Genomic DNA, 24200 nt, shown 5'->3' on the forward strand with positions numbered 1-24200 from the left:
AATATACATACAATACACATGCTAGACCCAGGGGACTCCAACAGCAAACATACATACAATACACATGCTAGACCCAGGGGACTCCAACAGCAAACATACATACAATACACATGCTAGACCCAGGGGACTCCAACAGCATACATACATACAATACACATGCTAGACCCAGGGGACTCCAACAGCAAACATACATACAATACACATGCTAGACCCAGGGGACTCCTACAGCAAACATACATACAATACACATGCTAGACCCAGGGGACTCCAACAGCGAACATACATACAATACACATGCTAGACCCAGGGGAATCCAACAGCGAACATACATACAATACACATGCTAGACCCAGGGGAATCCAACAGCAAACATACATACAATACACATGCTAGACCCAGGGGACTCTAACAGCAAACATACATACAATACACATGCTAGACCCAGGGGACTCCAACAGCGAACATACATACAATACACATGCTAGACCCAGGGGACTCCAACAGCGAACATACATACAATACACATGCTAGACCCAGGGGAATCCAACAGCGAACATACATACAATACACATGCTAGACCCAGGGGACTCCAACAGCAAACATACATACAATACACATGCTAGACCCAGGGGACTCCTACAGCAAACATACATACAATACACATGCTAGACCCAGGGGACTCCAACAGCGAACATACATACAATACACATGCTAGACCCAGGGGAATCCAACAGCGAACATACATACAATACACATGCTAGACCCAGGGGAATCCAACAGCAAACATACATACAATACACATGCTAGACCCAGGGGACTCCAACAGCAAACATACATACAATACACATGCTAGACTCAGGGGACTCCAACAGCAAACATACATACAATACACATGCTAGACCCAGGGGACTCCAACAGCAAACATACATACAATACACATGCTAGACCCAGGGGACTCCAACAGCGAACATACATACAATACACATGCTAGACCCAGGGGACTCCAACAGCAAACATACATACAATACACATGCTAGACCCAGGGGACTCCAACAGCAAACATACATACAATACACATGCTAGACCCAGGGGACTCCAACAGCAAACATACATACAATACACATGCTAGACCCAGGGGACTCCAACAGCATACATACATACAAACAATACACATGCTAGACCCAGGGGACTCCAACAGCGAACATACAAACAATACACATGCTAGACCCAGGGGACTCCAACAGCGAACATACATACAATACACATGCTAGACCCAGGGGACTGCAACAGCAAACATACATACAATACACATGCTAGACCCAGGGGACTGCAACAGCGAACATACATACAATACACATGCTAGACCCAGGGGACTGCAACAGCATACATACATACAATACACATGCTAGACCCAGGGGACTCCAACAGCAAACATACATACAATACACATGCTAGACCCAGGGGACTCCAACAGCGAACATACATACAATACACATGCTAGACCCAGGGGACTCCAACAGCAAACATACATACAATACACATGCTAGACCCAGGGGACTCCAACAGCAAACATACATACAATACACATGCTAGACCCAGGGGACTCCAACAGCAAACATACATACAATACACATGCTAGACCCAGGGAACTCCAACAACATACATACATACAATACACATGCTAGACCCAGGGGACTCCAACAGCAAACATACATACAATACACATGCTAGACCCAGGGGACTCCAACAGCAAACATACATACAATACACATGCTAGACCCAGGGGACTCCAACAGCAAACATACATACAATACACATGCTAGACCCAGGGGACTCAAACAGCAAACATACATACAATACACATGCTAGACCCAGGGAACTCCAACAACATACATACAATACACATGCTAGACCCAGGGGACTCCAACAGCATACATACAATACACATGCTAGACCCAGGGGACTCCAACAGCATACATACATACAATACACATGCTAGACCCAGGGGACTCCAACAGCAAACATACATACAATACACATGCTAGACCCAGGGGACTCCAACAGCAAACATACATACAATACACATGCTAGACCCAGGGGACTCCAACAGCATACATACATACAATACACATGCTAGACCCAGGGGACTCCAACAGCAAATATACATACAATACACATGCTAGACCCAGGGGACTCCAACAGCAAACATACATACAATACACATGCTAGACCCAGGGGACTCCAACAGCAAACATACATACAATACACATGCTAGACCCAGGGGACTCCAACAGCATACATACATACAATACACATGCTAGACCCAGGGGACTCCAACAGCAAACATACATACAATACACATGCTAGACCCAGGGGACTCCTACAGCAAACATACATACAATACACATGCTAGACCCAGGGGACTCCAACAGCAAACATACATACAATACACATGCTAGACCCAGGGGACTCCAACAGCATACATACATACAATACACATGCTAGACCCAGGGGACTCCAACAGCGAACATACATACAATACACATGCTAGACCCAGGGGAATCCAACAGCGAACATACATACAATACACATGCTAGATCCAGGGGAATGCAACAGCAAACATACATACAATACACATGCTAGACCCAGGGGACTCTAACAGCAAACATACATACAATACACATGCTAGACCCAGGGGACTCCAACAGCGAATATACATACAATACACATGCTAGACCCAGGGGACTCCAACAGCGAATATACATACAATACACATGCTAGACCCAGGGGACTCCAACAGCGAACATACATACAATACACATGCTAGACCCAGGGGACTCCAACAGCAAACATACATACAATACACATGCTAGACCCAGGGGACTCCAACAGCAAACATACATACAATACACATGCTAGACCCAGGGGACTCCAACAGCAAACATACATACAATACACATGCTAGACCCAGGGGAATCCAACAGCGAACATACATACAATACACATGCTAGACCCAGGGGAATGCAACAGCAAACATACATACAATACACATGCTAGACCCAGGGGACTCTAACAGCAAACATACATACAATACACATGCTAGACCCAGGGGACTCTAACAGCAAACATACATACAATACACATGCTAGACCCAGGGGACTCCAACAGCGAATATACATACAATACACATGCTAGACCCAGGGGACTCCAACAGCGAATATACATACAATACACATGCTAGACCCAGGGGACTCCAACAGCGAACATACATACAATACACATGCTAGACTCAGGGGACTCCAACAGCAAACATACATACAATACACATGCTAGACTCAGGGGACTCCAACAGCAAACATACATACAATACACATGCTAGACCCAGGGGACTCCAACAGCAAACATACATACAATACACATGCTAGACCCAGGGGACTCCAACAGCAAACATACATACAATACACATGCTAGACCCAGGGGACTCCAACAGCATACATACATACAAACAATACACATGCTAGACCCAGGGGACTCCAACAGCATACATACATACAAACAATACACATGCTAGACCCAGGGGACTCCAACAGCGAACATACAAACAATACACATGCTAGACCCAGGGGACTCCAACAGCGAACATACATACAATACACATGCTAGACCCAGGGGACTGCAACAGCAAACATACATACAATACACATGCTAGACCCAGGGGACTGCAACAGCAAACATACATACAATACACATGCTAGACCCAGGGGACTGCAACAGCATACATACATACAATACACATGCTAGACCCAGCGGACTCCAACAGCAAACATACATACAATACACATGCTAGACCCAGGGGACTCCAACAGCGAACATACATACAATACACATGCTAGACCCAGGGGACTCCAACAGCGAACATACATACAATACACATGCTAGACCCAGGGGACTCCAACAGCGAACATACATACAATACACATGCTACACCCAGGGGACTCCAACAGCGAACATACATACAATACACATGCTAGACCCAGGGGACTCCAACAGCGAACATACATACAATACACATGCTAGACCCAGGGGACTCCAACAGCAAACATACATACAATACACATGCTAGACCCAGGGGACTCCAACAGCGAACATACATACAATACACATGCTAGACCCAGGGACTCCAACAGCAAACATACATACAATACACATGCTAGACCCAGGGGACTCCAACAGCAAACATACATACAATACACATGCTAGACCCAGGGGACTCCAACAGCGAACATACATACAATACACATGCTAGACCCAGGGGACTCCAACAGCAAACATACATACAATACACATGCTAGACCCAGGGGACTCCAACAGCGAACATACATACAATACACATGCTAGACCCAGGGGACTCCAACAGCGAACATACATACAATACACATGCTAGACCCAGGGGACTCCAACAGCGAACATACATACAATACACATGCTAGACCCAGGGGACTCCAACAGCAAACATACATACAATACACATGCTAGACCCAGGGGACTCCAACAGCAAACATACATACAATACACATGCTAGACCCAGGGGACTCCAACAGCGAACATACATACAATACACATGCTAGACCCAGGGGACTCCAACAGCGAACATACATACAATACACATGCTAGACCCAGGGGACTCCAACAGCGAACATACATACAATACACATGCTAGACCCAGGGGACTCCAACAGCGAACATACATACAATACACATGCTAGACCCAGGGGACTCCAACAGCAAACATACATACAATACACATGCTAGACCCAGGGGACTCCAACAGCAAACATACATACAATACACATGCTAGACCCAGGGGACTCCAACAGCAAACATACATACAATACATATGCTAGACCCAGGGGACTCCAACAGCAAACATACATACAATACACATGCTAGACCCAGGGGACTCCAACAGCAAACATACATACAATACATATACTAGACCCAGGGGACTCCAACAGCAAACATACATACAATACATATACTAGACCCAGGGGACTCCAACAGCGAACTCAATCAGCAGAAGTACTGTAGGACAATTTCTACCACTTAGCTTGTTTTGACAATTCAAAACCAGTTAGGGACAGTGTAATACATGACATCGTTTATTATCTTATTAAAGGCACCAGCCGTTGATGTTGTAGCAGTTGGTCTTGCAAATGGCAATATTATCATCCACAATCTAAGATTTGATGAATCTGTTATGACATTTACACAAGACTGGGGTCCAATAACTGCAATTTCATTTCGCACAGGTTGGAACAACAATTTTGGTTTATTACTCAGTTTACTGATCATTTCCTGAATGCTAATTATTCAAATATCATCGCAATTGGTTGCTGAATATTCATTTTAATTTGTATATGTGTGTTAAGCAATCGTGCCTCATTATTTTACATCAAATCCTTGATATATTTTTCATTTGTCTTCTATACAGTAACTATTCTGAGTTCATCTCCTGCCATTCTTTTCAATGAACCCCATGAAATTAATATGGTTGACTTGTTTCTTATTTATTTTTTAGGCTTGCTGTTCAAAAGCTTTGCTTCTTTATATAACTATTTTTAAAATATATATATGTAAATAATTTGAGTAAGCTGTGAATTTACTATCTATTAGAGGGAATTTAGGAAGTTAAAGCATCTTGTTTGTACTTGTTTTCTTCTGTATTCAATTTTAGATGGTCATCCTATTATGGCAACTGCAAGCACTATTGGACACATTGCATTATGGGACTTGGAAGAAAAAAAGTTAAAAAGTCAAATGAGAGAAGTACACCATGGATCTGTGACTGGAATGAAGTTTTTGGACTCTGAACCTCTAATGGTTACATCAGCAGCAGACAATTCACTAAAGGTAAACATAAGTTACATATCTTTATACAGTCCGAGCCATTTAATATTACACTTCTTAGTCTTATAAAATAATGATGTTTGATTTCCTAAATTTCATAGAAAACAGTTGAGTATTATACTTTTATATATTTTATATTTATACTAAAACTTTGATTTGTGCCGAATTGTTTATAAAACGATAGCAATAATTCAAATTCTTTGATATTTTTATTTTGTTATACGTATCTTCATCAATATCCAGTGGGAAAACTATATTCCAGAAGAATTTTTTACAGAAAAAATAGTTGTTACCATTTAATTGATAAAAAACAGGAAATAGCTCTAATGACTTCACATAATAATATGCAAATTACCTTTTTTTTTACTCCCAACCTTTTACCCACCAGACACCACAAAAATAATTACAAAATGATTTCATTCAGTATTTTTGCAATTTATTTAAAATTCACCTTTCTTATATAAATATTGTGCACAGAGTTGGGACTAACACTGTGTACTATGACACATTTCCAATTGTATGTATTGTGTATGAAATTGGACAATAAAAGTTTTTTGAATTTGAATTTTTTTGAATTTTGAATTAAAGGGTTAATGGACAAATCTTGTATCAACGCCAAAGTTTTATACAGGATTATTTTTGCAAAAAAAGTAAAAACACAATCTTTTACTTATTTGATATTTTATTTAGATGTGGATTTTTGATCAACCTGATGGTTCTGGTAGATTGCACAAAATTAGGTCAGGTCACTATGCACCTCCAACAATGATTCGTTTCCATGGTAGTCATGGAAAGGATATTTTAAGTGCCGGTAAGTTAACAACTTAACTTTTAATAAGCCATTATGATTTCATATCTGTTATGCATGCCATAGAACTGTGAATGCTGTAAAATCATTATGATTTCATATCTGTTATGCATGCTCTAGAACTGTGTAAAATCATTATGATTTCATATCTGTTATGCATGCCATAGAACTGTGAATGCTGTAAAATCATTATGATTTCATGTCTGTTATGCATGCTCTAGAACTGTGTAAAATCATTATGATTTCATATCTGTTATGCATGCTATAGAACTGTGTAAAATCATTATGATTTCATGTCTGTCATGCATGCTCTAGAACTGTGTAAAATCATTATGATTTCATGTCTGTTATGCATGCTCTAGAACTGTGTAAAATCATTATGATTTCATATCTGTTATGCATGCTATAGAACTGTGTAAAATCATTATGATTTCATATCTGTTATGCATGCTATAGAACTGTGTAAAATCATTATGATTTCATATCTGTTATGCATGCTATAGAACTGTGTAAAATCATTATGATTTCATATCTGTTATGCATGCTATAGAACTGTGTAAAATCATTATAATTTCATATCTGTTATGCATGCTATAGAACTGTGTAAAATCATTATAATTTCATATCTGTTATGCATGCTATAGAACTGTGTAAAATCATTATGATTTCATATCTGTTATGCATGCTCTAGAACTGTGTAAAATCATTATGATTTCATGTCTGTTATGCATGCTATAGAACTGTGTAAAATCATTATGATTTCATATCTGTTATGCATGCTATAGAACTGTGTAAAATCATTATGATTTCATATCTGTTATGCATGCTATAGAACTGTGTAAAATCATTATGATTTCATGTCTGTTATGCATGCTCTAGAACTGTGTAAAATCATTATGATTTCATATCTGTTATGCATGCTCTAGAACTGTGTAAAATCATTATGATTTCATATCTGTTATGCATGCTCTAGAACTGTGTAAAATCATTATGATTTCATATCTGTTATGCATGCCATAGAACTGTGAATGCTGTAAAATCATTATGATTTCATGTCTGTTATGCATGCTCTAGAACTGTGTAAAATCATTATGATTTCATATCTGTTATGCATGCTATAGAACTGTGTAAAATCATTATGATTTCATGTCTGTTATGCATGCTATAGAACTGTGTAAAGTCATTATGATTTCATGTCTGTTATGCATGCTCTAGAACTGTGTAAAATCATTATGATTTCATGTCTGTTATGCATGCTATAGAACTGTGTAAAATCATTATGATTTCATATCTGTTATGCATGCTATAGAACTGTGTAAAATCATTATGATTTCATATCTGTTATGCATGCTATAGAACTGTGTAAAATCATTATGATTTCATATCTGTTATGCATGCTCTAGAACTGTGTAAAATCATTATGATTTCATATCTGTTATGCATGCTATAGAACTGTGTAAAATCATTATGATTTCATGTCTGTTATGCATGCTATAGAACTGTGTAAAATCATTATGATTTCATGTCTCTTATGCATGCTATAGAACTGTGTAAAATCATTATGATTTCATGTCTGTTATGCATGCTATAGAACTGTGTAAAATCATTATGATTTCATATCTGTTATGCATGCTATAGAACTGTGTAAAATCATTATGATTTCATATCTGTTATGCATGCTATAGAACTGTGTAAAATCATTATGATTTCATATCTGTTATGCATGCTATAGAACTGTGTAAAATCATTATGATTTCATGTCTGTTATGCATGCTATAGAACTGTGTAAAATCATTATGATTTCATGTCTGTTATGCATGCTATAGAACTGTGTAAAATCATTATGATTTCATATCTGTTATGCATGCTATAGAACTGTGTAAAATCATTATGATTTCATGTCTGTTATGCATGCTATAGAACTGTGTAAAATCATTATGATTTCATGTCTGTTATGCATGCTATAGAACTGTGTAAAATCATTATGATTTCATATCTGTTATGCATGCTATAGAACTGTGTAAAATCATTATGATTTCATGTCTGTTATGCATGCTATAGAACTGTGTAAAATCATTATGATTTCAAGTCTGTTATCACAGCTGTTTCAACCAATGTAAAATAAATAGAAAAAGTCAAGCGCCCTCAATATTGTCAGACGGCGATATGTGCCTGAGCGTGACGCCGCGCGAGTGGTTGAATCTCGTTCAACTTTCGCGACATTTGCAACTTTTATAACTACACTTTAAATTAATTTAATCAATTTCGTCATAAATATTATAAAACCATTTTTATACTATTTGTTAGAAAATAGGATTCTTAATTACCGATTTTTTGGAAATAGTAAGTAATTAAGCATAACAACAAGTTTACGAAATTATTTACACCCGGAATTTTTAAAAATTAACATCGATCGGCCTAGCAAATGTAAACAATGGAAAGTTTGAAAAAATGCTTGTCAAATTGTACACTTTTTGTTTTTATTCGTAATTTTCATAAATACTTGGAAAATCTAGGTAAAAGTTTGATTATATATGCTTACATGAGACATTGAATTGTTAGGAGGTGACGGTGAAAATCTCAAGAAATTTTCATTTAAAAACTCGACTGTTTTGTTAAATGCGAAACAGCGTATTTGGCGAGAGGTCGATGAACGCGGCTGATAACCGCTCGCTAGGCTGTACGCAACTAGGCCTAGGTGGTACGTATATGTAGTGTAATCATACTATACATCATTTTAATTTACAATAGAATAAATAATAAGCTTAATTATTATCATTGTATTTATTTCAACTGAATATAATTCATCATAAATGTAAAAATTTAGTAAAACTACTAACTACCAGGCCTAGCTAGGCCCTTAAAATTAAAGCCTATACAAAAATACTCAAACTACTGTATGATAAATATAATATAACATTAAAGGTTGGTAAAATTAAAATTTCTTTTCTTTTTTGTAGGCAACACAGTTTCACGAAAAGGCTTTACGTTCTACTTGCTTCTGTTGTGGAACAAAATTTAAAGAAAAGGATAAAAAATACAACTTAAAAAATATGAAAACCATCACAAATTTGCACTAAATCTAACAAATGTAAAATTACAACCTATATACATTTATACAACCTGCCATTCGCGAATTTTCAATGGATACTGTATACTACCACGCTAACATTTAAATTAACAGGGCATGGACCAAATTGCTTGGCATGCTACACTTCAACAACAACTATGACCTGGGCCAAAACTACATTCACAAGTGAAAGAACACACTGGCGCTTAGGGGAACAGTTTTTTGTCTGGTACAGCTGCTCCATAATCTGCTTTTCTTCTTTATATCTTCACTCTTTTTGAAATTTAATTAAATGAACATACCTCATAATCAAATAACTGTTTTCTCATCCTAATTTATATACATAGTTTAAAAAGCGCCAATTTTCAATTAAGATTACATCATACATTGTATATTTCTATTCAACAAAATTGTCAGAACTTTCTATTATTTAAATGTCTAAGATAGTCAGATCTTGGGTCCATTCTACAGTCACCACAGATTGACTTTTTCATCACAAAATTTCTGAAATTATAAAATGTATTAATGTGTAAATTAAGTATTTTTTAATTCCATAAAAATATCATACAAGTATTTTTAGCAGAATACAGGCATATTGCACCAGGTGTAATACAGCCTAAGCTACATATGCTTGAGCACCATGCTATTGCATTCATGAGAGAATGGAAGGGGGTCTCTGAGCAAGGCGGTCTCTGAGCAAGGCGGGGAGCTAATACATGCCAAACTCAACCGTCACAAAACAGCAGTGTGGATTAGAGTCAAACTTAGACTCATCTGATTTTCACATCTCCAATGATACAAAATGAAATAATAAAACCCACCAAATGCAAGAAAGCCAACAAAGAATGATTCATTAACATTAATGATCATAAAATATTGTACATTTTTAAATGTTAAAGGAATATTGCATTGTATTGATTTCCTTTTAACAATGCCTAATGATAATGAATATGTAAAAGTAATACTATAGTATGTCTATATTTCAATTACTAACTAATTACTATTGATTGATAGTACTACTGCTGTACTGCTGTACTGTAGCATGGTAAACACAATTTAAAATTTACTAGTTCTTGAACAGTAAAATAAACTTACCTATATAGATGGTAGGTATAGGTATTGGTCCAAATCTGTTTAAAATGTTTTAGCCATTTTGGGTTGCCGCTATATATGTACCTAAAAAATAGTAATAGTAATAGTATAACATTATAATAAGAATTAATTAAAATTAACTTATTAAATTTACTATGGTTGCATACATACTAATTTGAATATGCAGTGATGAGCAAAAACAAATGTTAAAATTCATTATTTATAATAATTGTAATTATTACATACAGGGTAGGCATATATGCCTTATGTCATTGCATAGGGTATATATAACCAGGTATCCTCATAATAAACATTATTTGTAATAAATACTGTAAATATATTAAAAATAAAAATTAATAATAATTAAATAATAATATATAGGCATAGAGCCTCTAGGCCTAATTAGGTAGCCTACTAATACCTAGCCTATTGCTCTAGGCTAGGCTAAATAAGCTGGAAAGCTGCTTCTCTGTAGGCTGCTAGTGCAAGAGAGCACAGGTCTAGCTAGTATATTAAAATAAAAATAGGGCCTATAATATAGGCCTAGCCTACCCAGCCAGTGGTAGTGATTGGTTGTTAATATTGAAAATTAATAGCATGGTAAACACAATTTAAAATTTACTAGTTCTTGAACAGTAAAATAAACTTACCTATAATATAGATGGTAGGTATAGGTATAGGTATTGGTCAAAATCTGTTTAAAATGATTTTTCCACTTCGGGTTGCCGCTATGTACCTAAAAATAGTAAAACATTACTATAAGAATTAATTAAAATTAGCTTATTAAATTTAATATGGTTGCATACATACTAATTTGAATATGCAGTGATAAGCAAAAACGAATGTTTAAATTCATTATTTATAATATTGTAATTGTAATTATTACATACAGGGTAGGCATATATGCCTTATGTCATTGCATAGGGTATATATAACCAGGTATTCTCATAATAAACATTATTTAAATAAAATACTGTAAATATATTAAAACTAAAAATAATAATAATTAAATAATAATATATAGGCGTAGAGCCTAGACCTAATTAGGTAGTCTACTTATACCTAGCCTATTGCTCTAGGCTAGGCTAAATAAGCTGGAAAGCTGCTTCTCTGTAGGCTGCTGCTAGTGATAGAGAGCACAGGTCTAGCTAGTATATTAAAATAAAAATAGGGCCTATAATATAGGCCTAGCCTACCCAGCCAGTGGTAGTGATTGATTGTTAATATTGAAAATTAATAGCATGGTAAACACAATTTAAAATTTACTAGTTCTTGAGCAATAAAATAAACTTACCTACTGTATATAGATGGTAGGCTGCTAGGTATTGGTCCAAATCTGTTTAAAATGTTTTTGCCACTTCGGGTTGCCGCTATGTACCTAAAAAATAGTAAAACATTATTATAAGAATTACTTAAAATTAGCTTATTAAATTTAATATGGTTGCATACATACTAATTTGAATATGCAGTAATGAGCAAAAACGAATGTTAAAATTCATTATTTATAATAATTGTAATTATTACATACAGGGTAGGCATATATGCCTTATGTCATTGCATAGGGTATATATAACCAGGTATTCTCATAAGAAACATTATTTAAATAAATACTGTAAATATATTAAACAAAAATTAATAATAATTAAATAATAATAGGCCTATATAGGCGTAGAGCCTAGCCTAATTAGGTAGCCTACTTATACCTAGCCTAATTGCTCTAGGCTAGGCTAAATAAGCTGGAAAGCTGCTTCTCTGTAGGCTGCTGCTAGTGATAGAGAGCACAGGTCTAGCTAGTATATTAAAATAAAAATAGGGCCTATGATATAGGCCTAGCCTACCCAGCCAGTGGTAGTGATTGATTGTTAATATTACAAATTAATAGCATGGTACACAATTTAATATTTGCTACTTCTTGAACAGCAAAATAATCTTACCTATATAGATGGTAGGTATGGTCCAAATCTGCTTAGCCACTTCAGGTTACTGCTCTATATATGTATCTACAATAGTATAACATTAATAATTATTATAACAATTTTATAAAATTAACTTAACTTATTAAATTTAATATGATTGCATACTAATTTGAATATGCAGTGATGAGCAAAACCGAATGTTAATATGATGCTTGTCATTATTTATATTGTAATTATTACATACATATAGGCCTATAATATTCCCTATTGCATACATGTTACATGGGTATATACAGTATAATCCTCATAATATTAAATTTACAGTTTTTGTAATGAATACTGTAAATTTAATAAACTAAAATTAATTATAATGATTAAATAATATTAAAAATATATAGGCCTAGGCGTAGATCCTGGGCCTAATTTTAATTAGGTAGCCTACTAATACCTATTAGGCTAGCCTACTCAAGGCCAGGCTAACTAAGCCGGAAAGCTGCTTCTCTGTAGTAGGCTGCTAGAGAACACAGGTCTAGCAAGGGCCTAGGCCTAGTATTAAAATAAAAATAGGGCCTATAATATTGGTATATGCCTACCCTACCCAGCCAGGCCTAAATAATTAAAATAATGTAACATTTCCAAACTCATTTGGGTCAGCTGTCACATGAAAGGCAGTGTTGCAACTAGAGTAGACATAAGCCTAAGCCTAAAAATGACACAATTTGAAACGGCCATAGCTCAAAAATTCCACCATCACCTCTCGACCATTACTATGTTATAACATTCACAGATAACTAAATTATCATGCAGTACCAAAGAATTAGAGTGAAAATTACATTTTTTAAAGATACGGACAAACAAACATGTACCTAATTTGGAAATGTCACTCACGCGCGTCAATTGGTCTATGCTTGTGTTATGCGCGATTTGAACGATTTGCGCAATTTGAAATTGCGCAAAAAAATCCTTGCGCAATTTTAAATTGCGCAAGAATTATTTGCGCAATTTGAAATTGCGCAAGGATTTTTTTGCGCAATTTCAAATTGCGCAATCAACTTGCGCAATTTCAAATTGCGCAAGAAAATCTTTGCGCAATTTTAAATTGCGCTGCACAATTTGTAAATTGCGCAAGATAGTTCTTGCGCAATATGACACCTTTGCGCAATTTGAAAACGAACTGTAAATTTTCCCATACATGGCTATAGGCTAGGCCTAGGCAGAGGAGTTTAAAATTTAGTATTTTATTATATAAATAAGACCATTTCAATGAAGATAATGTTTAATACTCACTTTTTAAGTTTTTAATATTAGTTTAAGCTAGGCCATGTAACCTAGTCAGTATCAGTAGTCCAGACCCTAGCTAGGCTAGAGTAGTATAGCCGGCCGCCCGCGCCGCGCCCGCCTGGTGGAACACCACCGCTTCGTTTTCCTTCGTCGGTTCTTCGACGGTATGCTAACTTATAACAATATTTGCACTACTAAAATAAGGAAATGCGATATTTATCTTTAAATTTGAATCATTCTTAGAAATTACTATAAAAATATGGGTGTACATGATTTCACAATCTGTCGAAAAACCTTGCGCAATTTGCAGATTACTTGCGCAATTTAATACGTTGCTTGCGCAATTTGAAACACATGTTTCAATTCAAATTGCGCAAGGATTTTTTTTGCGCAATTTCAAATTGCGCAAATCGTTCAAATCGCGCATAACACTTGTAATTTATGGCCCACCCTTCCATTAATTTTCAGCGTTGGGTGACTACTTCTTCGCATGCAGCTAAAGTAAAATGACGTCACGTTAAAGCGTGTCGTCACAGAATCTCATGCATATGCAAAAGTTGTTTTGTTTCTGCTTCTTGTGCGCTCATGATTTATCTGTGGTACAGAAAATAATCCGATATTGTTCCAGATAACAAAGAAGCAGATTAAATATAGTTTTTTATTCGACCCATTTGACTTAGATGCCTAGCCCTAGAAAGACTTTCTATGATACCTACTCACTAGCGGCCTAACTAAAGACAAGTAAAATACAGTATACACTACCCACTATCAGGCCATCCATATCCTCCCCTTCATCGTTACCGCGTGGCATTGTGCAGATACTAACCCAGCATACTAGCCCACCCACCCTAGCTCTCAGGTATGCACTGCGCTGCCACTAGACAGTAGGAGGCCTAGCCTATTTCAGCATTTGAAAATACATACTAATATTGTACATTATTATTATTTTTTATTTGCACTGGAAGTATCTAGGTTCTCCTGTCATGTTAAAATTAAAGTATATTATTTATTATCCTCAGCAGTGAAAACAATTATATTTTGTTGTATATTTTCAATAAATCTCGCGTCGCGTGTGTGTGGTGTGGTGGAAAAAACTCTCAGCAAGTTTGCTTCATTAATATGCATGAGACTCTGTGACGACCCACTTTAAGGTGACGTCATTTTACTTTAGCTGCATGCGAAGAAGTAGTCACCGTTACATTCCTTCTTAAAAACAAAACGACAACGTGCTTGTTTCATCCAGGGACTCTTTAATGAATATTCATATTTTTAGCGACCCTTTATTTTTTTATCTCATTCTCATTGGCTGTTTAAAACATGTCTTTAAATGACGTTTGACTCCACTCTGCACACGTGGATTTGTAAGTAATTGTTTATGTATTGTTACTCCAGCGATACGACTTGTAACGTTGAGGGCGCATGACTTAATTCGTATGTTTGAAACAGCTGTGTTATGCATGCTCTAGAACTGTGTAAAATCATTATGATTTCATGTCTGTTATGCATGCTATAGAACTGTGTAAAATCATTATGATTTCATATCTGTTATGCATGCTATAGAACTGTGTAAAATCATTATGATTTCATATCTGTTATGCATGCTCTAGAACTGTGTAAAATCATTATGATTTCATATCTGTATGCATGCTATAGAACTGTGTAAAATCATTATGATTTCATGTCTGTTATGCATGCTCTAGAACTGTGTAAAATCATTATGATTTCATATCTGTTATGCATGCTATAAAACTGTGTAAAATCATTATGATTTCAGTGAGTTACCATTTGCAAGGTAGTTTACCCTACAGAAGCAAGGAATAAACTTAATTGTAAACATAATTCATCCCTTTTTGCTGCATAAGCGTTAATAACATGATTTAAAGGCGAATATTACTGTATTATTAATGATGACTAGACGCATCTGGAATCTGAATCCCAATTAACTGAGCAAACATCTAAATATACAGGTAGTTGTGAATATCTGGTGGTTACCACCTTAAAGTAACTACCTGTATGCATTCTGGTGCGTGGATGTAAAATGACAGAGCCCAGATATCAACAAGTTAACTAAACTGGCTAAATATAGTAGCAAATGTTTAACAGAAACAAAAAAAAGACTGACAAGGCCCGATAAGTACACAATTGGATTGCTAGCTTGTAATATATGCATGCATAAAAGTCAAAATGGAATGCTGCACTCTACCTAGAGTGTGATGGTAGCTTTCAAAAGTACTGTAATATAAAATGATATATTACAGACCTCTGTATAGCACACCTTTAATGGCTCTCTGCGACCACTCCTTGTAAGCCATCAAAGATTGTTTTGTTTTCCATTGTACATGATATCATAAGCATAATTACAATTATTTATTGACAGGTCAAGATTGTACACTAAAATCCTTCTCAACAGTTCATGAAAAGCACAACAAAAATCTTGGACAAGCTTCTATGAAAAGAAGTGTTGCAAAAAAGAAGGGCTTAAAACATGATACCTTTAAATTACCCCCAATAATTAATTTTGCTGCAGGTAATAATTTTGTTTAATTTAATTTATTCTGCATCACAGTATGTAATATCACAGCATTGGGATACCAGGCTCTGCATAACAGCATACCTTATTACCAACATTGGGATACCAGGCTCTGCATAACAGCATACCTTATTACCAACATTGGGATACCAGGCTCTGCATTACAGCATACCTTATTACCAACATTGGGATACCAGGCTCTGCATAACAGCATACCTTATTACCAACATTGGGATACCAGGCTCTGCATTACAGCATACCTTATACCAACATATGGATTCCAGGCTCTGCATTTAAAGCGACATTCCGCAAACAACGGGTTGCAGCCCAAAATGGCTTGGTCCTGAAACAACCATGTGCAGAATGCAAAATAAAAATATTGTGTATTCTTCTAATATAATAAAAAGACAATAGAATTTAATTATTTACACAATTTTAATTTTTGTTAGAGTGCAGTCGAGAAATGCATTGGGATGGAATAGTAGCTTGTCATCATGGTTTCCCTATTGTTACAACATGGAACTTTCAAAAGTGCTGTATGGGAACACACAAATTAAAACATAAGCGCTTTGATGACAATTTACATAAACATGTACAGGCCACGGTATGTTTATTCTTAGATACCACGTTGATTTTACTATTCATCTAATACCCTTTTCACACCTGCAAAAAAAGTTGTAATCACGTTTGGATAGTGTTAAGACAATTTTGTCGAAAACATACCGACAATAGGGCCTGTTTTTTCGTTCCCAGATGGTACTGTGCATATGTATATTGCCCTGGCATTGAAGTTAGTAATCAAATAGCATGCAACTGTGTTTTCTTCTGAGGTTTCTCATGGTTTGTATGAAAAAGTGTAATAAATCAGGAGATCAAACCTGGTTACAACTTGTAAACAATTAATGCAGATGTGAAAAGGTTGCTTGATCACACTAAAATCAGCCAAATGTATGAAAATCCCACAAATTAATTAAGGTTAATAATCAGCAGTTAAATCTACAAACAATGGTCTGTATTACATTGGTACATTTTTTTAAAGCTCATTATCATTATCATAAATTTATAAATATGTAAATACAGTTAGTCTTAGCACATTATTTTTTCAATTTGAAACAATAATTTAATAATAGAATAAAATGAATAACAGAATATTTAATTTATGCCTTTTTCATTGATTTTTTTAAACATAGGTTGTAGAGGTGACGAGTTGTGGTAACTTTGCTGTTGTTGGATGGAGTACAGGACATGTTGATACATACAACATGCAGTCTGCTATTTTTAGAGGTTCCTATGGTATCCCAGTAGGTAATGAATAACCATAGTTAGGTTCCTATGGTATCCCAGTAGGTAATGAATAACCATAGTTAGGTCCCTATGGTATCCCAGTAGGTAATGAATAACCATAGTTAGGTTCCTATGGTATCCCAGTAGGTAATGAATAACCATAGTTAGGTTCCTATGGTATCCCAGTAGGTAATGAATAACCATAGTTAGGTTCCTATGGTATCCCAGTAGGTAATGAATAACCATAGTTAGGTTCCTATGGTATCCCAGTAGGTAATGAATAACCATAGTTATTAATGAATAATTTAAAAATTATAAACAGTTTGTAATATATTGCGCATTATATGAATATTCTTATCTGAATATATTAATTGTATTATATCTGTCTAGTCCGACATAATGGAGACATTTGTACTGTAGCAGTCTAAACCAAATCTGTATTACAAACCATTTAATTTGAACAAATTAGTAGCAATTTGTGAGGATTTTTGTTGTCCAAACAAATAATATGTTATTTTAAAGCACATGAGGGAGCAATTCGTGGCGTAGCAGTAGACGGCCTAAACCAAGTCACTATTACAGCTGGCACTGATGGGCTTATCAAGTTTTGGAATTTCAAATCCAAGGATTTGATAAAAAATGTAAAAATGGATTGTACAATCTTAAAAGTGTTTTTACATCGAGAAAGGTCAGTCTTATTTCTTTTTGTTACCTTTTTAAAGAGAGTTACTTTTACAGTGGCTAGTTAATATTCAGGACAATGGCACAAATCCTTTTCAAAAAGGTGGGGGGAGGGGACAAAACAAGATTTTGGCTGGGGGCTATGAAAGATGCCCGGCTCTCTCAATTTTAGGTTGTTACAATCGGTTCAATATGAACTGTACATAGTTTTAATCTATGTGTATATGAATATGAACTAAGTTAAAAAACTCAATAAGCTGCACTTCTGAATTACTAGTAAGATAGTGTTCTGAAGTAGATGGAATTTGGTAAGAGAAGCATCTTAGCTTCACCATGGTTGGGACTGAGGTAAAACTAAGAGTTGATCTTTTAGTTGCCCAACACCCTGTTAGTAACTAAAAATGTCAGTAGCAGACAATCTTCAGAATGTTCGAAATAATCTAGAGCCAAGAAGTAAAGTTAAAAAATGCGTGCATTAACTAATGGTGTTAGTAACTTATTTCTAGACTCGGTCACATCATAGATCCCGGGGACAACAATACAAAAAATTAATTAAAATATTGAAAACATACAGACATTTAGAATTTTAAATAAATCAGCATAAATCATATTGCAACTAACATTGGTGATTGTTATTTTGACAGTGGTATGTTGGCAGTAGCATTAGGTGATTTTACTTTGAATGTACTTGATATAGACACATGCAGCATTGTCAGGATATTTGTTGGTCACAGAAATAGCATAACAGATATGGTAACTTTATTTTATTTTGTTAATGACCGATTTTAATTTATAATTCGACAAACAAATCATTTGAAATTTTGTTTTTCTTAGGCATTTCGTTCAGATGGCAGATGGTTACTTACATCATCAATGGATTCAACCATTCGCACTTGGGACCTTCCACTTGGAAAGTAATACCTCATTCTGTTCATTAGGTTTTCAGATTAAACTTATATATATATATATATGAAAAATTAAAAAAAAATATTTTAATCTATGTAATATCAATAAATATATGAAAAATTTAAAATAATTTTCTGGTTAAAACTCACTGTGCTTTGTAATAATTAGGTAAATGAAAAACCTGTGTTTATGAAAAGCTAGTGTTCATTAATATTAGCAGTAGCAAAATGTACTATAAAGCTAGTGTTCATTAATATTAGCAGTAGCAAAATGTACTATAAAGCTAGTGTTCATTAATATTAGCAGTAGCAAAATGTACTATAAAGCTAGTGTTCATTAATATTAGCAGTAGCAAATAGTAGTCCTAAATTACCTCCTAAATTTCTTATATATTTTTTATTACATTTCTTCATAACATACAGTTTATATCTGTTCTCAAAACACCTTACTTTTTCAGATTATTATTTTCTTTGCAATCATTTACTTTTAGTTAAACCAATTTTAAATAACGTTTAAAGAAGTGTAATTTAACCCTAGTTTGAAAACTGTGAACTGCTTCATGGACTAAATATATATATATATATATATATATAAATTGGCGTGTGAATTTTAGTGCCAGCAGCTGTCTGAAATTGGTGTTAAAATGTTCCCCTGCTGTTATAACTTTTTCCAGCAAACTGTCTACATACAGTATATACACCTACCAATATATCTTTTCTTGTCTGTTTTCAATAACTGCAATGGTCCTTCCCTATGTGCTGTCAGTTTTGGCTAACTTGTGTGGGATGAGGACTTATGCACATTCTTATATTTATATATGTTCCCCATCTTATATTTGTCACTTAAAGAATTGACGACACCAAACCAGTCTGATACAGTTGACAGTTTTAATTTAAATTGTACTTAACATTTCAAACTTCATTTCTAATGCATACAAGTTATGTTGCTAATATTTGAATGTTGATTGTCAACAATATTGTTCAATTTTAGATTGGTTGATTCCTTCTTATTGGATTCCCCGGCAACAAGCTTAACTCTTTCTGTAACATGTGATTACTTGGCAACCACTCATGTTGATGATTTAGGAGTTTATTTATGGTATTCTAAGCTTTTTTTAAATGTAAAACGACAACTTTCTGCAAGGAAATGTACTATATTCCTACAGAAAGTAATAAATCTGTATTTGATCAATTAGTCACATGATCTTTACTATTAATAAAAGAATTCATAAATACCGTGCAAGTTATTAACTTGCCTAATGCATTCATCAATAGTAATATTAGACTTTATCTAATTTGTATCTAAACGTTATCTAATAATGGTTTGTCATTTTGTATAACCTTTATAATTTAGTCTATGCAAGTCATCAAATATCACTTACTTAAAATCATCTACTGTCATTGTTGTCATCAAGTTACTTGTAGTAATTTGATACTATACAACTCAAGGTGATATAAAACCTGGTTAATATCATTATGGACGAATTATCAATCGTAAATTATAAATTTGATAATGCATTTTACATTAAACTGATATTTACTGATATTAAAATTATGGTAAATACAGGTAAAAATTGTATCCCCTGTAAAATCTATTTAGTTATCTAAATATTGATAAAAAACCTCAGCTATTGGTTAGGAAAGTTGTGCAATTTATTATCTTAAAATGATTTAATTGTGTATAAAGTCTTCTGTATATTAGTACTACAATTTAGTACTAAACTACATGTTTATTCATAATAGGAACAATAGAACATTGTTTGTACATGTGTGTTAGTACAGTACTAAACTACATGTTTATTTATAATAGAAACAATAGAACATTGTTTGTGTTAGTACAGTACTTAACTACATGTTTATTCATAATAGGAACAATAGAACATTGTTTGTACATGTGTGTTAGTACAGTACTAAACTACATGTTTATTTATAATAGGAACAATAGAACATTGTTTGTACATGTGTGTTAGTACAGTACTAAACTACATGTTTATTTATAATAGGAACAATAGAACATTGTTTGTACATGTGTGTTAGTACAGTACTAAACTACATGTTTATTCATAATAGGAACAATAGAACATTGTTTGTACATGTGTGTTAGTACAGTACTAAACTACATGTTTATTCATAATAGGAACAATAGAACATTGTTTGTGTTAGTACAGTACTAAACTACATGTTTATTCATAATAGGAACAATAGAACATTGTTTGTACATGTGTGTTAGTACAGTACTAAACTACATGTTTATTTATAATAGGAACAATAGAACATTGTTTGTACATGTGTGTTAGTACAGTACTAAACTACATGTTTATTTATAATAGGAACAATAGAACATTGTTTGTACATGTGTGTTAGTACAGTACTAAACTACATGTTTATTCATAATAGGAACAATAGAACATTGTTTGTACATGTGTCTCTTCAAGCATTACCTGATGACTTTAAACCAACAGTAGTAGCTCTTCCAGGAACCTGCATTAACACCAAAGGTAAACCACAGATATATGGTCGCTCTAATAAATTTTGAATAAAATTTGAATCTCAATTCTGGATCACTTTTTAATATTTTCAAACCACTGAAAGTTATATACTACAATGACTCAATTTCATTTTGGGGGCATCTCTACCAGGATCCCAATTCTGGACCACTTTTTACTATTTTACTAATTTAAACTACTGTTATATACCACAATGACTTAATTTCATTTTGGGGGCATCTCTACCAGGATCCCAATTCTGGACCGCTGTAGGATGATGGCCAAATTGTAAGTTGTTTTTTGTTAACCAACTGAAAACTACATAATTTGTGTATAACAAACATTAGACAACGCCCTGTTTGGTTGAGTATTTTAAACAATAGGAATTTTAGAACAATGCTTAATCATTTTGGAGGTATGATCTTGGCGGAGGTGAACTCTTGGCGGAGGTCAGCTCTTGGCGGAGGTCAGCTCTTGGCGGAGGTCAGATCTTGGCGGACCTATGTAATCTCTGACTGCTCTTGTTTGTTAATTAAGAAACCTCTATTTTTATATTTACCTCTGAAAGAGATTCATGTTAAGTTGATTGTATTTTTTAAGAATCTGATAATGAGGAAATAAAGGATGTATATGAATTTGATGGTAACTTCAAGTCTCCTGATCAGATTTCATCTGAATTAGTTACTTTGTCATTATTACCACAATCAAGATGGAAAAGTTTAACTAATCTTGAACTTATACGGGTAAGAATTCATAAGTTTTAAGTTCAATAAACCTTTTCAGATATAATTTGTGCTTTAATTGCCTTAGTTTGGTTTTATATAAATTGTTATTGGTGGAATATTTTGGGTGAAAATGGTGGATAATTAATAGTTTTTTTTTATTTTTCAACAGAAACGGAATAAGCCAAAAGAGCCACCAAAATTAGCTCAAGTGCCATTTTTCTTACCAACACTTCCAGGATTAGAATTGAAATTTGCTACATCAGAATTGAAAGATAGTTCAGAGGTAAATACAGGTTACAGTAGTATCCCTTCTATGATGAGTACTGACAATGAAGAGAAACGTAGCGTTTTTTGTGTGCTTGTCGGCTGAAATAAAAAAGTATATATTTTAATAACATGTATTCTAAATTTAAAGGCTTCTAGAATTCTCCAAATAGATGCTCTTGCTGAAACATCTGAACTGTGTAATTATTTATCACGAGCAGAAGAAACTCGAGACTGTAAGTTTAAAAACTTTCTTTCAAATAATAACCTTTTTTTAGAGCTATATTTATCAAACCATGTGTTAATGACTTATGTCAACTAACTATGCATTCACTCAGGATTTTGTAAAACTGATTTAGTACAATCAGTGACTTGATACAAAGATTTGTTATGAAGCAACTTCATACCCAGACATATGTGTCAAATAACCTCTTTTGTATACCACTTCATCAATATCATCAATGATATAATGTAATATCCTTACAAAATATTACCCTTCTATTTTTTTTTAGATATGCCTGTACTACTTTTTATGAAAGAACTTGGACCATCTGCCATTGACACACAAATTCGTTCTCTGTCTCCAATTGGAGGAGGTTCTGTGCATATGATGATCTATTTCATACAATTTTTGAATTCTGAATTGTCTAGCAAACAGGATTATCAACTGGTACAGGCTTATTTGGGGTTGTTCTTAAAAGTGAGTATAATAATGATAATTTATATACCTACATAAAATCAATACAAGATAATTTTCCAACCATAATTTTATTGAACTTTTGGTATGTTCATAATTTTAAATTCATATAAATATTTTTGTATATATTTTTAGATTCATGGGGAGTTGTTAACAAAGGATTCAGATTTGACAGGTGAACTTGAAACTCTACAAAGAATTCAAACGACTGCTTGGAAAGAACTCAATAAAAAGTTTAACCAAAGTGCATGTATTGTAAACTACTTGAAAAATGCCACAATATGAGAAATCTTATAAAATAAAAATAAATAAATCATATTTAGGTTTTTGATTGGACTAAACAAACAATGTGACAATGAATTTAGTTATTGGCCACCATTGAACAAAAGACTTCCTCTTTACTCCTGGGTGCAAAAACATGTGTATTAATTAATATTTTAACTGTACTATATTTTACTATACTTTCGATGATTAAAGCTGTTGTCATACATGCATGTTGTAGATGATTGTAGCTGCTGGCATGGGGTGGGTGGGGGGGGGGGGGGGGGGGTGGG

General features: G+C 34.4%; 1 protein-coding gene and 1 long non-coding RNA gene across 6 annotated transcripts in view; one reads left to right on the forward strand and one right to left on the reverse strand.

Annotated features, from left to right (window-relative positions):
- Positions 1-24171, forward strand: part of LOC140052233 (WD repeat-containing protein 36-like) — a 42577-nt gene extending 18406 nt beyond the window's left edge. Inside the window, exons 7-22 of the mRNA XM_072097700.1 lie at positions 5177-5309; positions 5735-5910; positions 6598-6718; positions 16452-16601; positions 17054-17208; positions 17795-17909; positions 18411-18576; positions 19214-19322; positions 19404-19483; positions 20466-20573; positions 21872-21972; positions 22561-22703; positions 22855-22968; positions 23101-23185; positions 23462-23649; positions 23782-24171. Coding sequence (XP_071953801.1) covers positions 5177-5309; positions 5735-5910; positions 6598-6718; positions 16452-16601; positions 17054-17208; positions 17795-17909; positions 18411-18576; positions 19214-19322; positions 19404-19483; positions 20466-20573; positions 21872-21972; positions 22561-22703; positions 22855-22968; positions 23101-23185; positions 23462-23649; positions 23782-23931 — 2094 coding nt within the window. The 3' untranslated portion in view covers positions 23932-24171. The remainder of the gene's footprint in view (positions 1-5176; positions 5310-5734; positions 5911-6597; positions 6719-16451; positions 16602-17053; positions 17209-17794; positions 17910-18410; positions 18577-19213; positions 19323-19403; positions 19484-20465; positions 20574-21871; positions 21973-22560; positions 22704-22854; positions 22969-23100; positions 23186-23461; positions 23650-23781) is intronic.
- On the reverse strand, positions 9488-13683 carry LOC140052235 (uncharacterized). 5 transcript variants are annotated; one of them, XR_011845599.1, is made up of 6 exons: positions 13660-13683; positions 12812-12877; positions 12172-12255; positions 11528-11613; positions 10881-10961; positions 9488-10289 (listed from the first exon to the last, which is right to left on the reverse strand). It is a non-coding gene; the product is annotated as an uncharacterized lncRNA (long non-coding RNA). The 5 variants fall into 5 exon arrangements; XR_011845598.1 differs by lacking the exon at positions 13660-13683 and adding an exon at positions 13435-13550; XR_011845600.1 differs by lacking the exon at positions 13660-13683 and adding an exon at positions 13392-13471.
- Positions 24172-24200: the final 29 nt, after the last annotated feature.

Source organism: Antedon mediterranea, chromosome 6 (assembly GCF_964355755.1).
Source record: "Antedon mediterranea chromosome 6, ecAntMedi1.1, whole genome shotgun sequence".
Classification (NCBI taxonomy): domain Eukaryota; kingdom Metazoa; phylum Echinodermata; class Crinoidea; order Comatulida; family Antedonidae; genus Antedon; species Antedon mediterranea.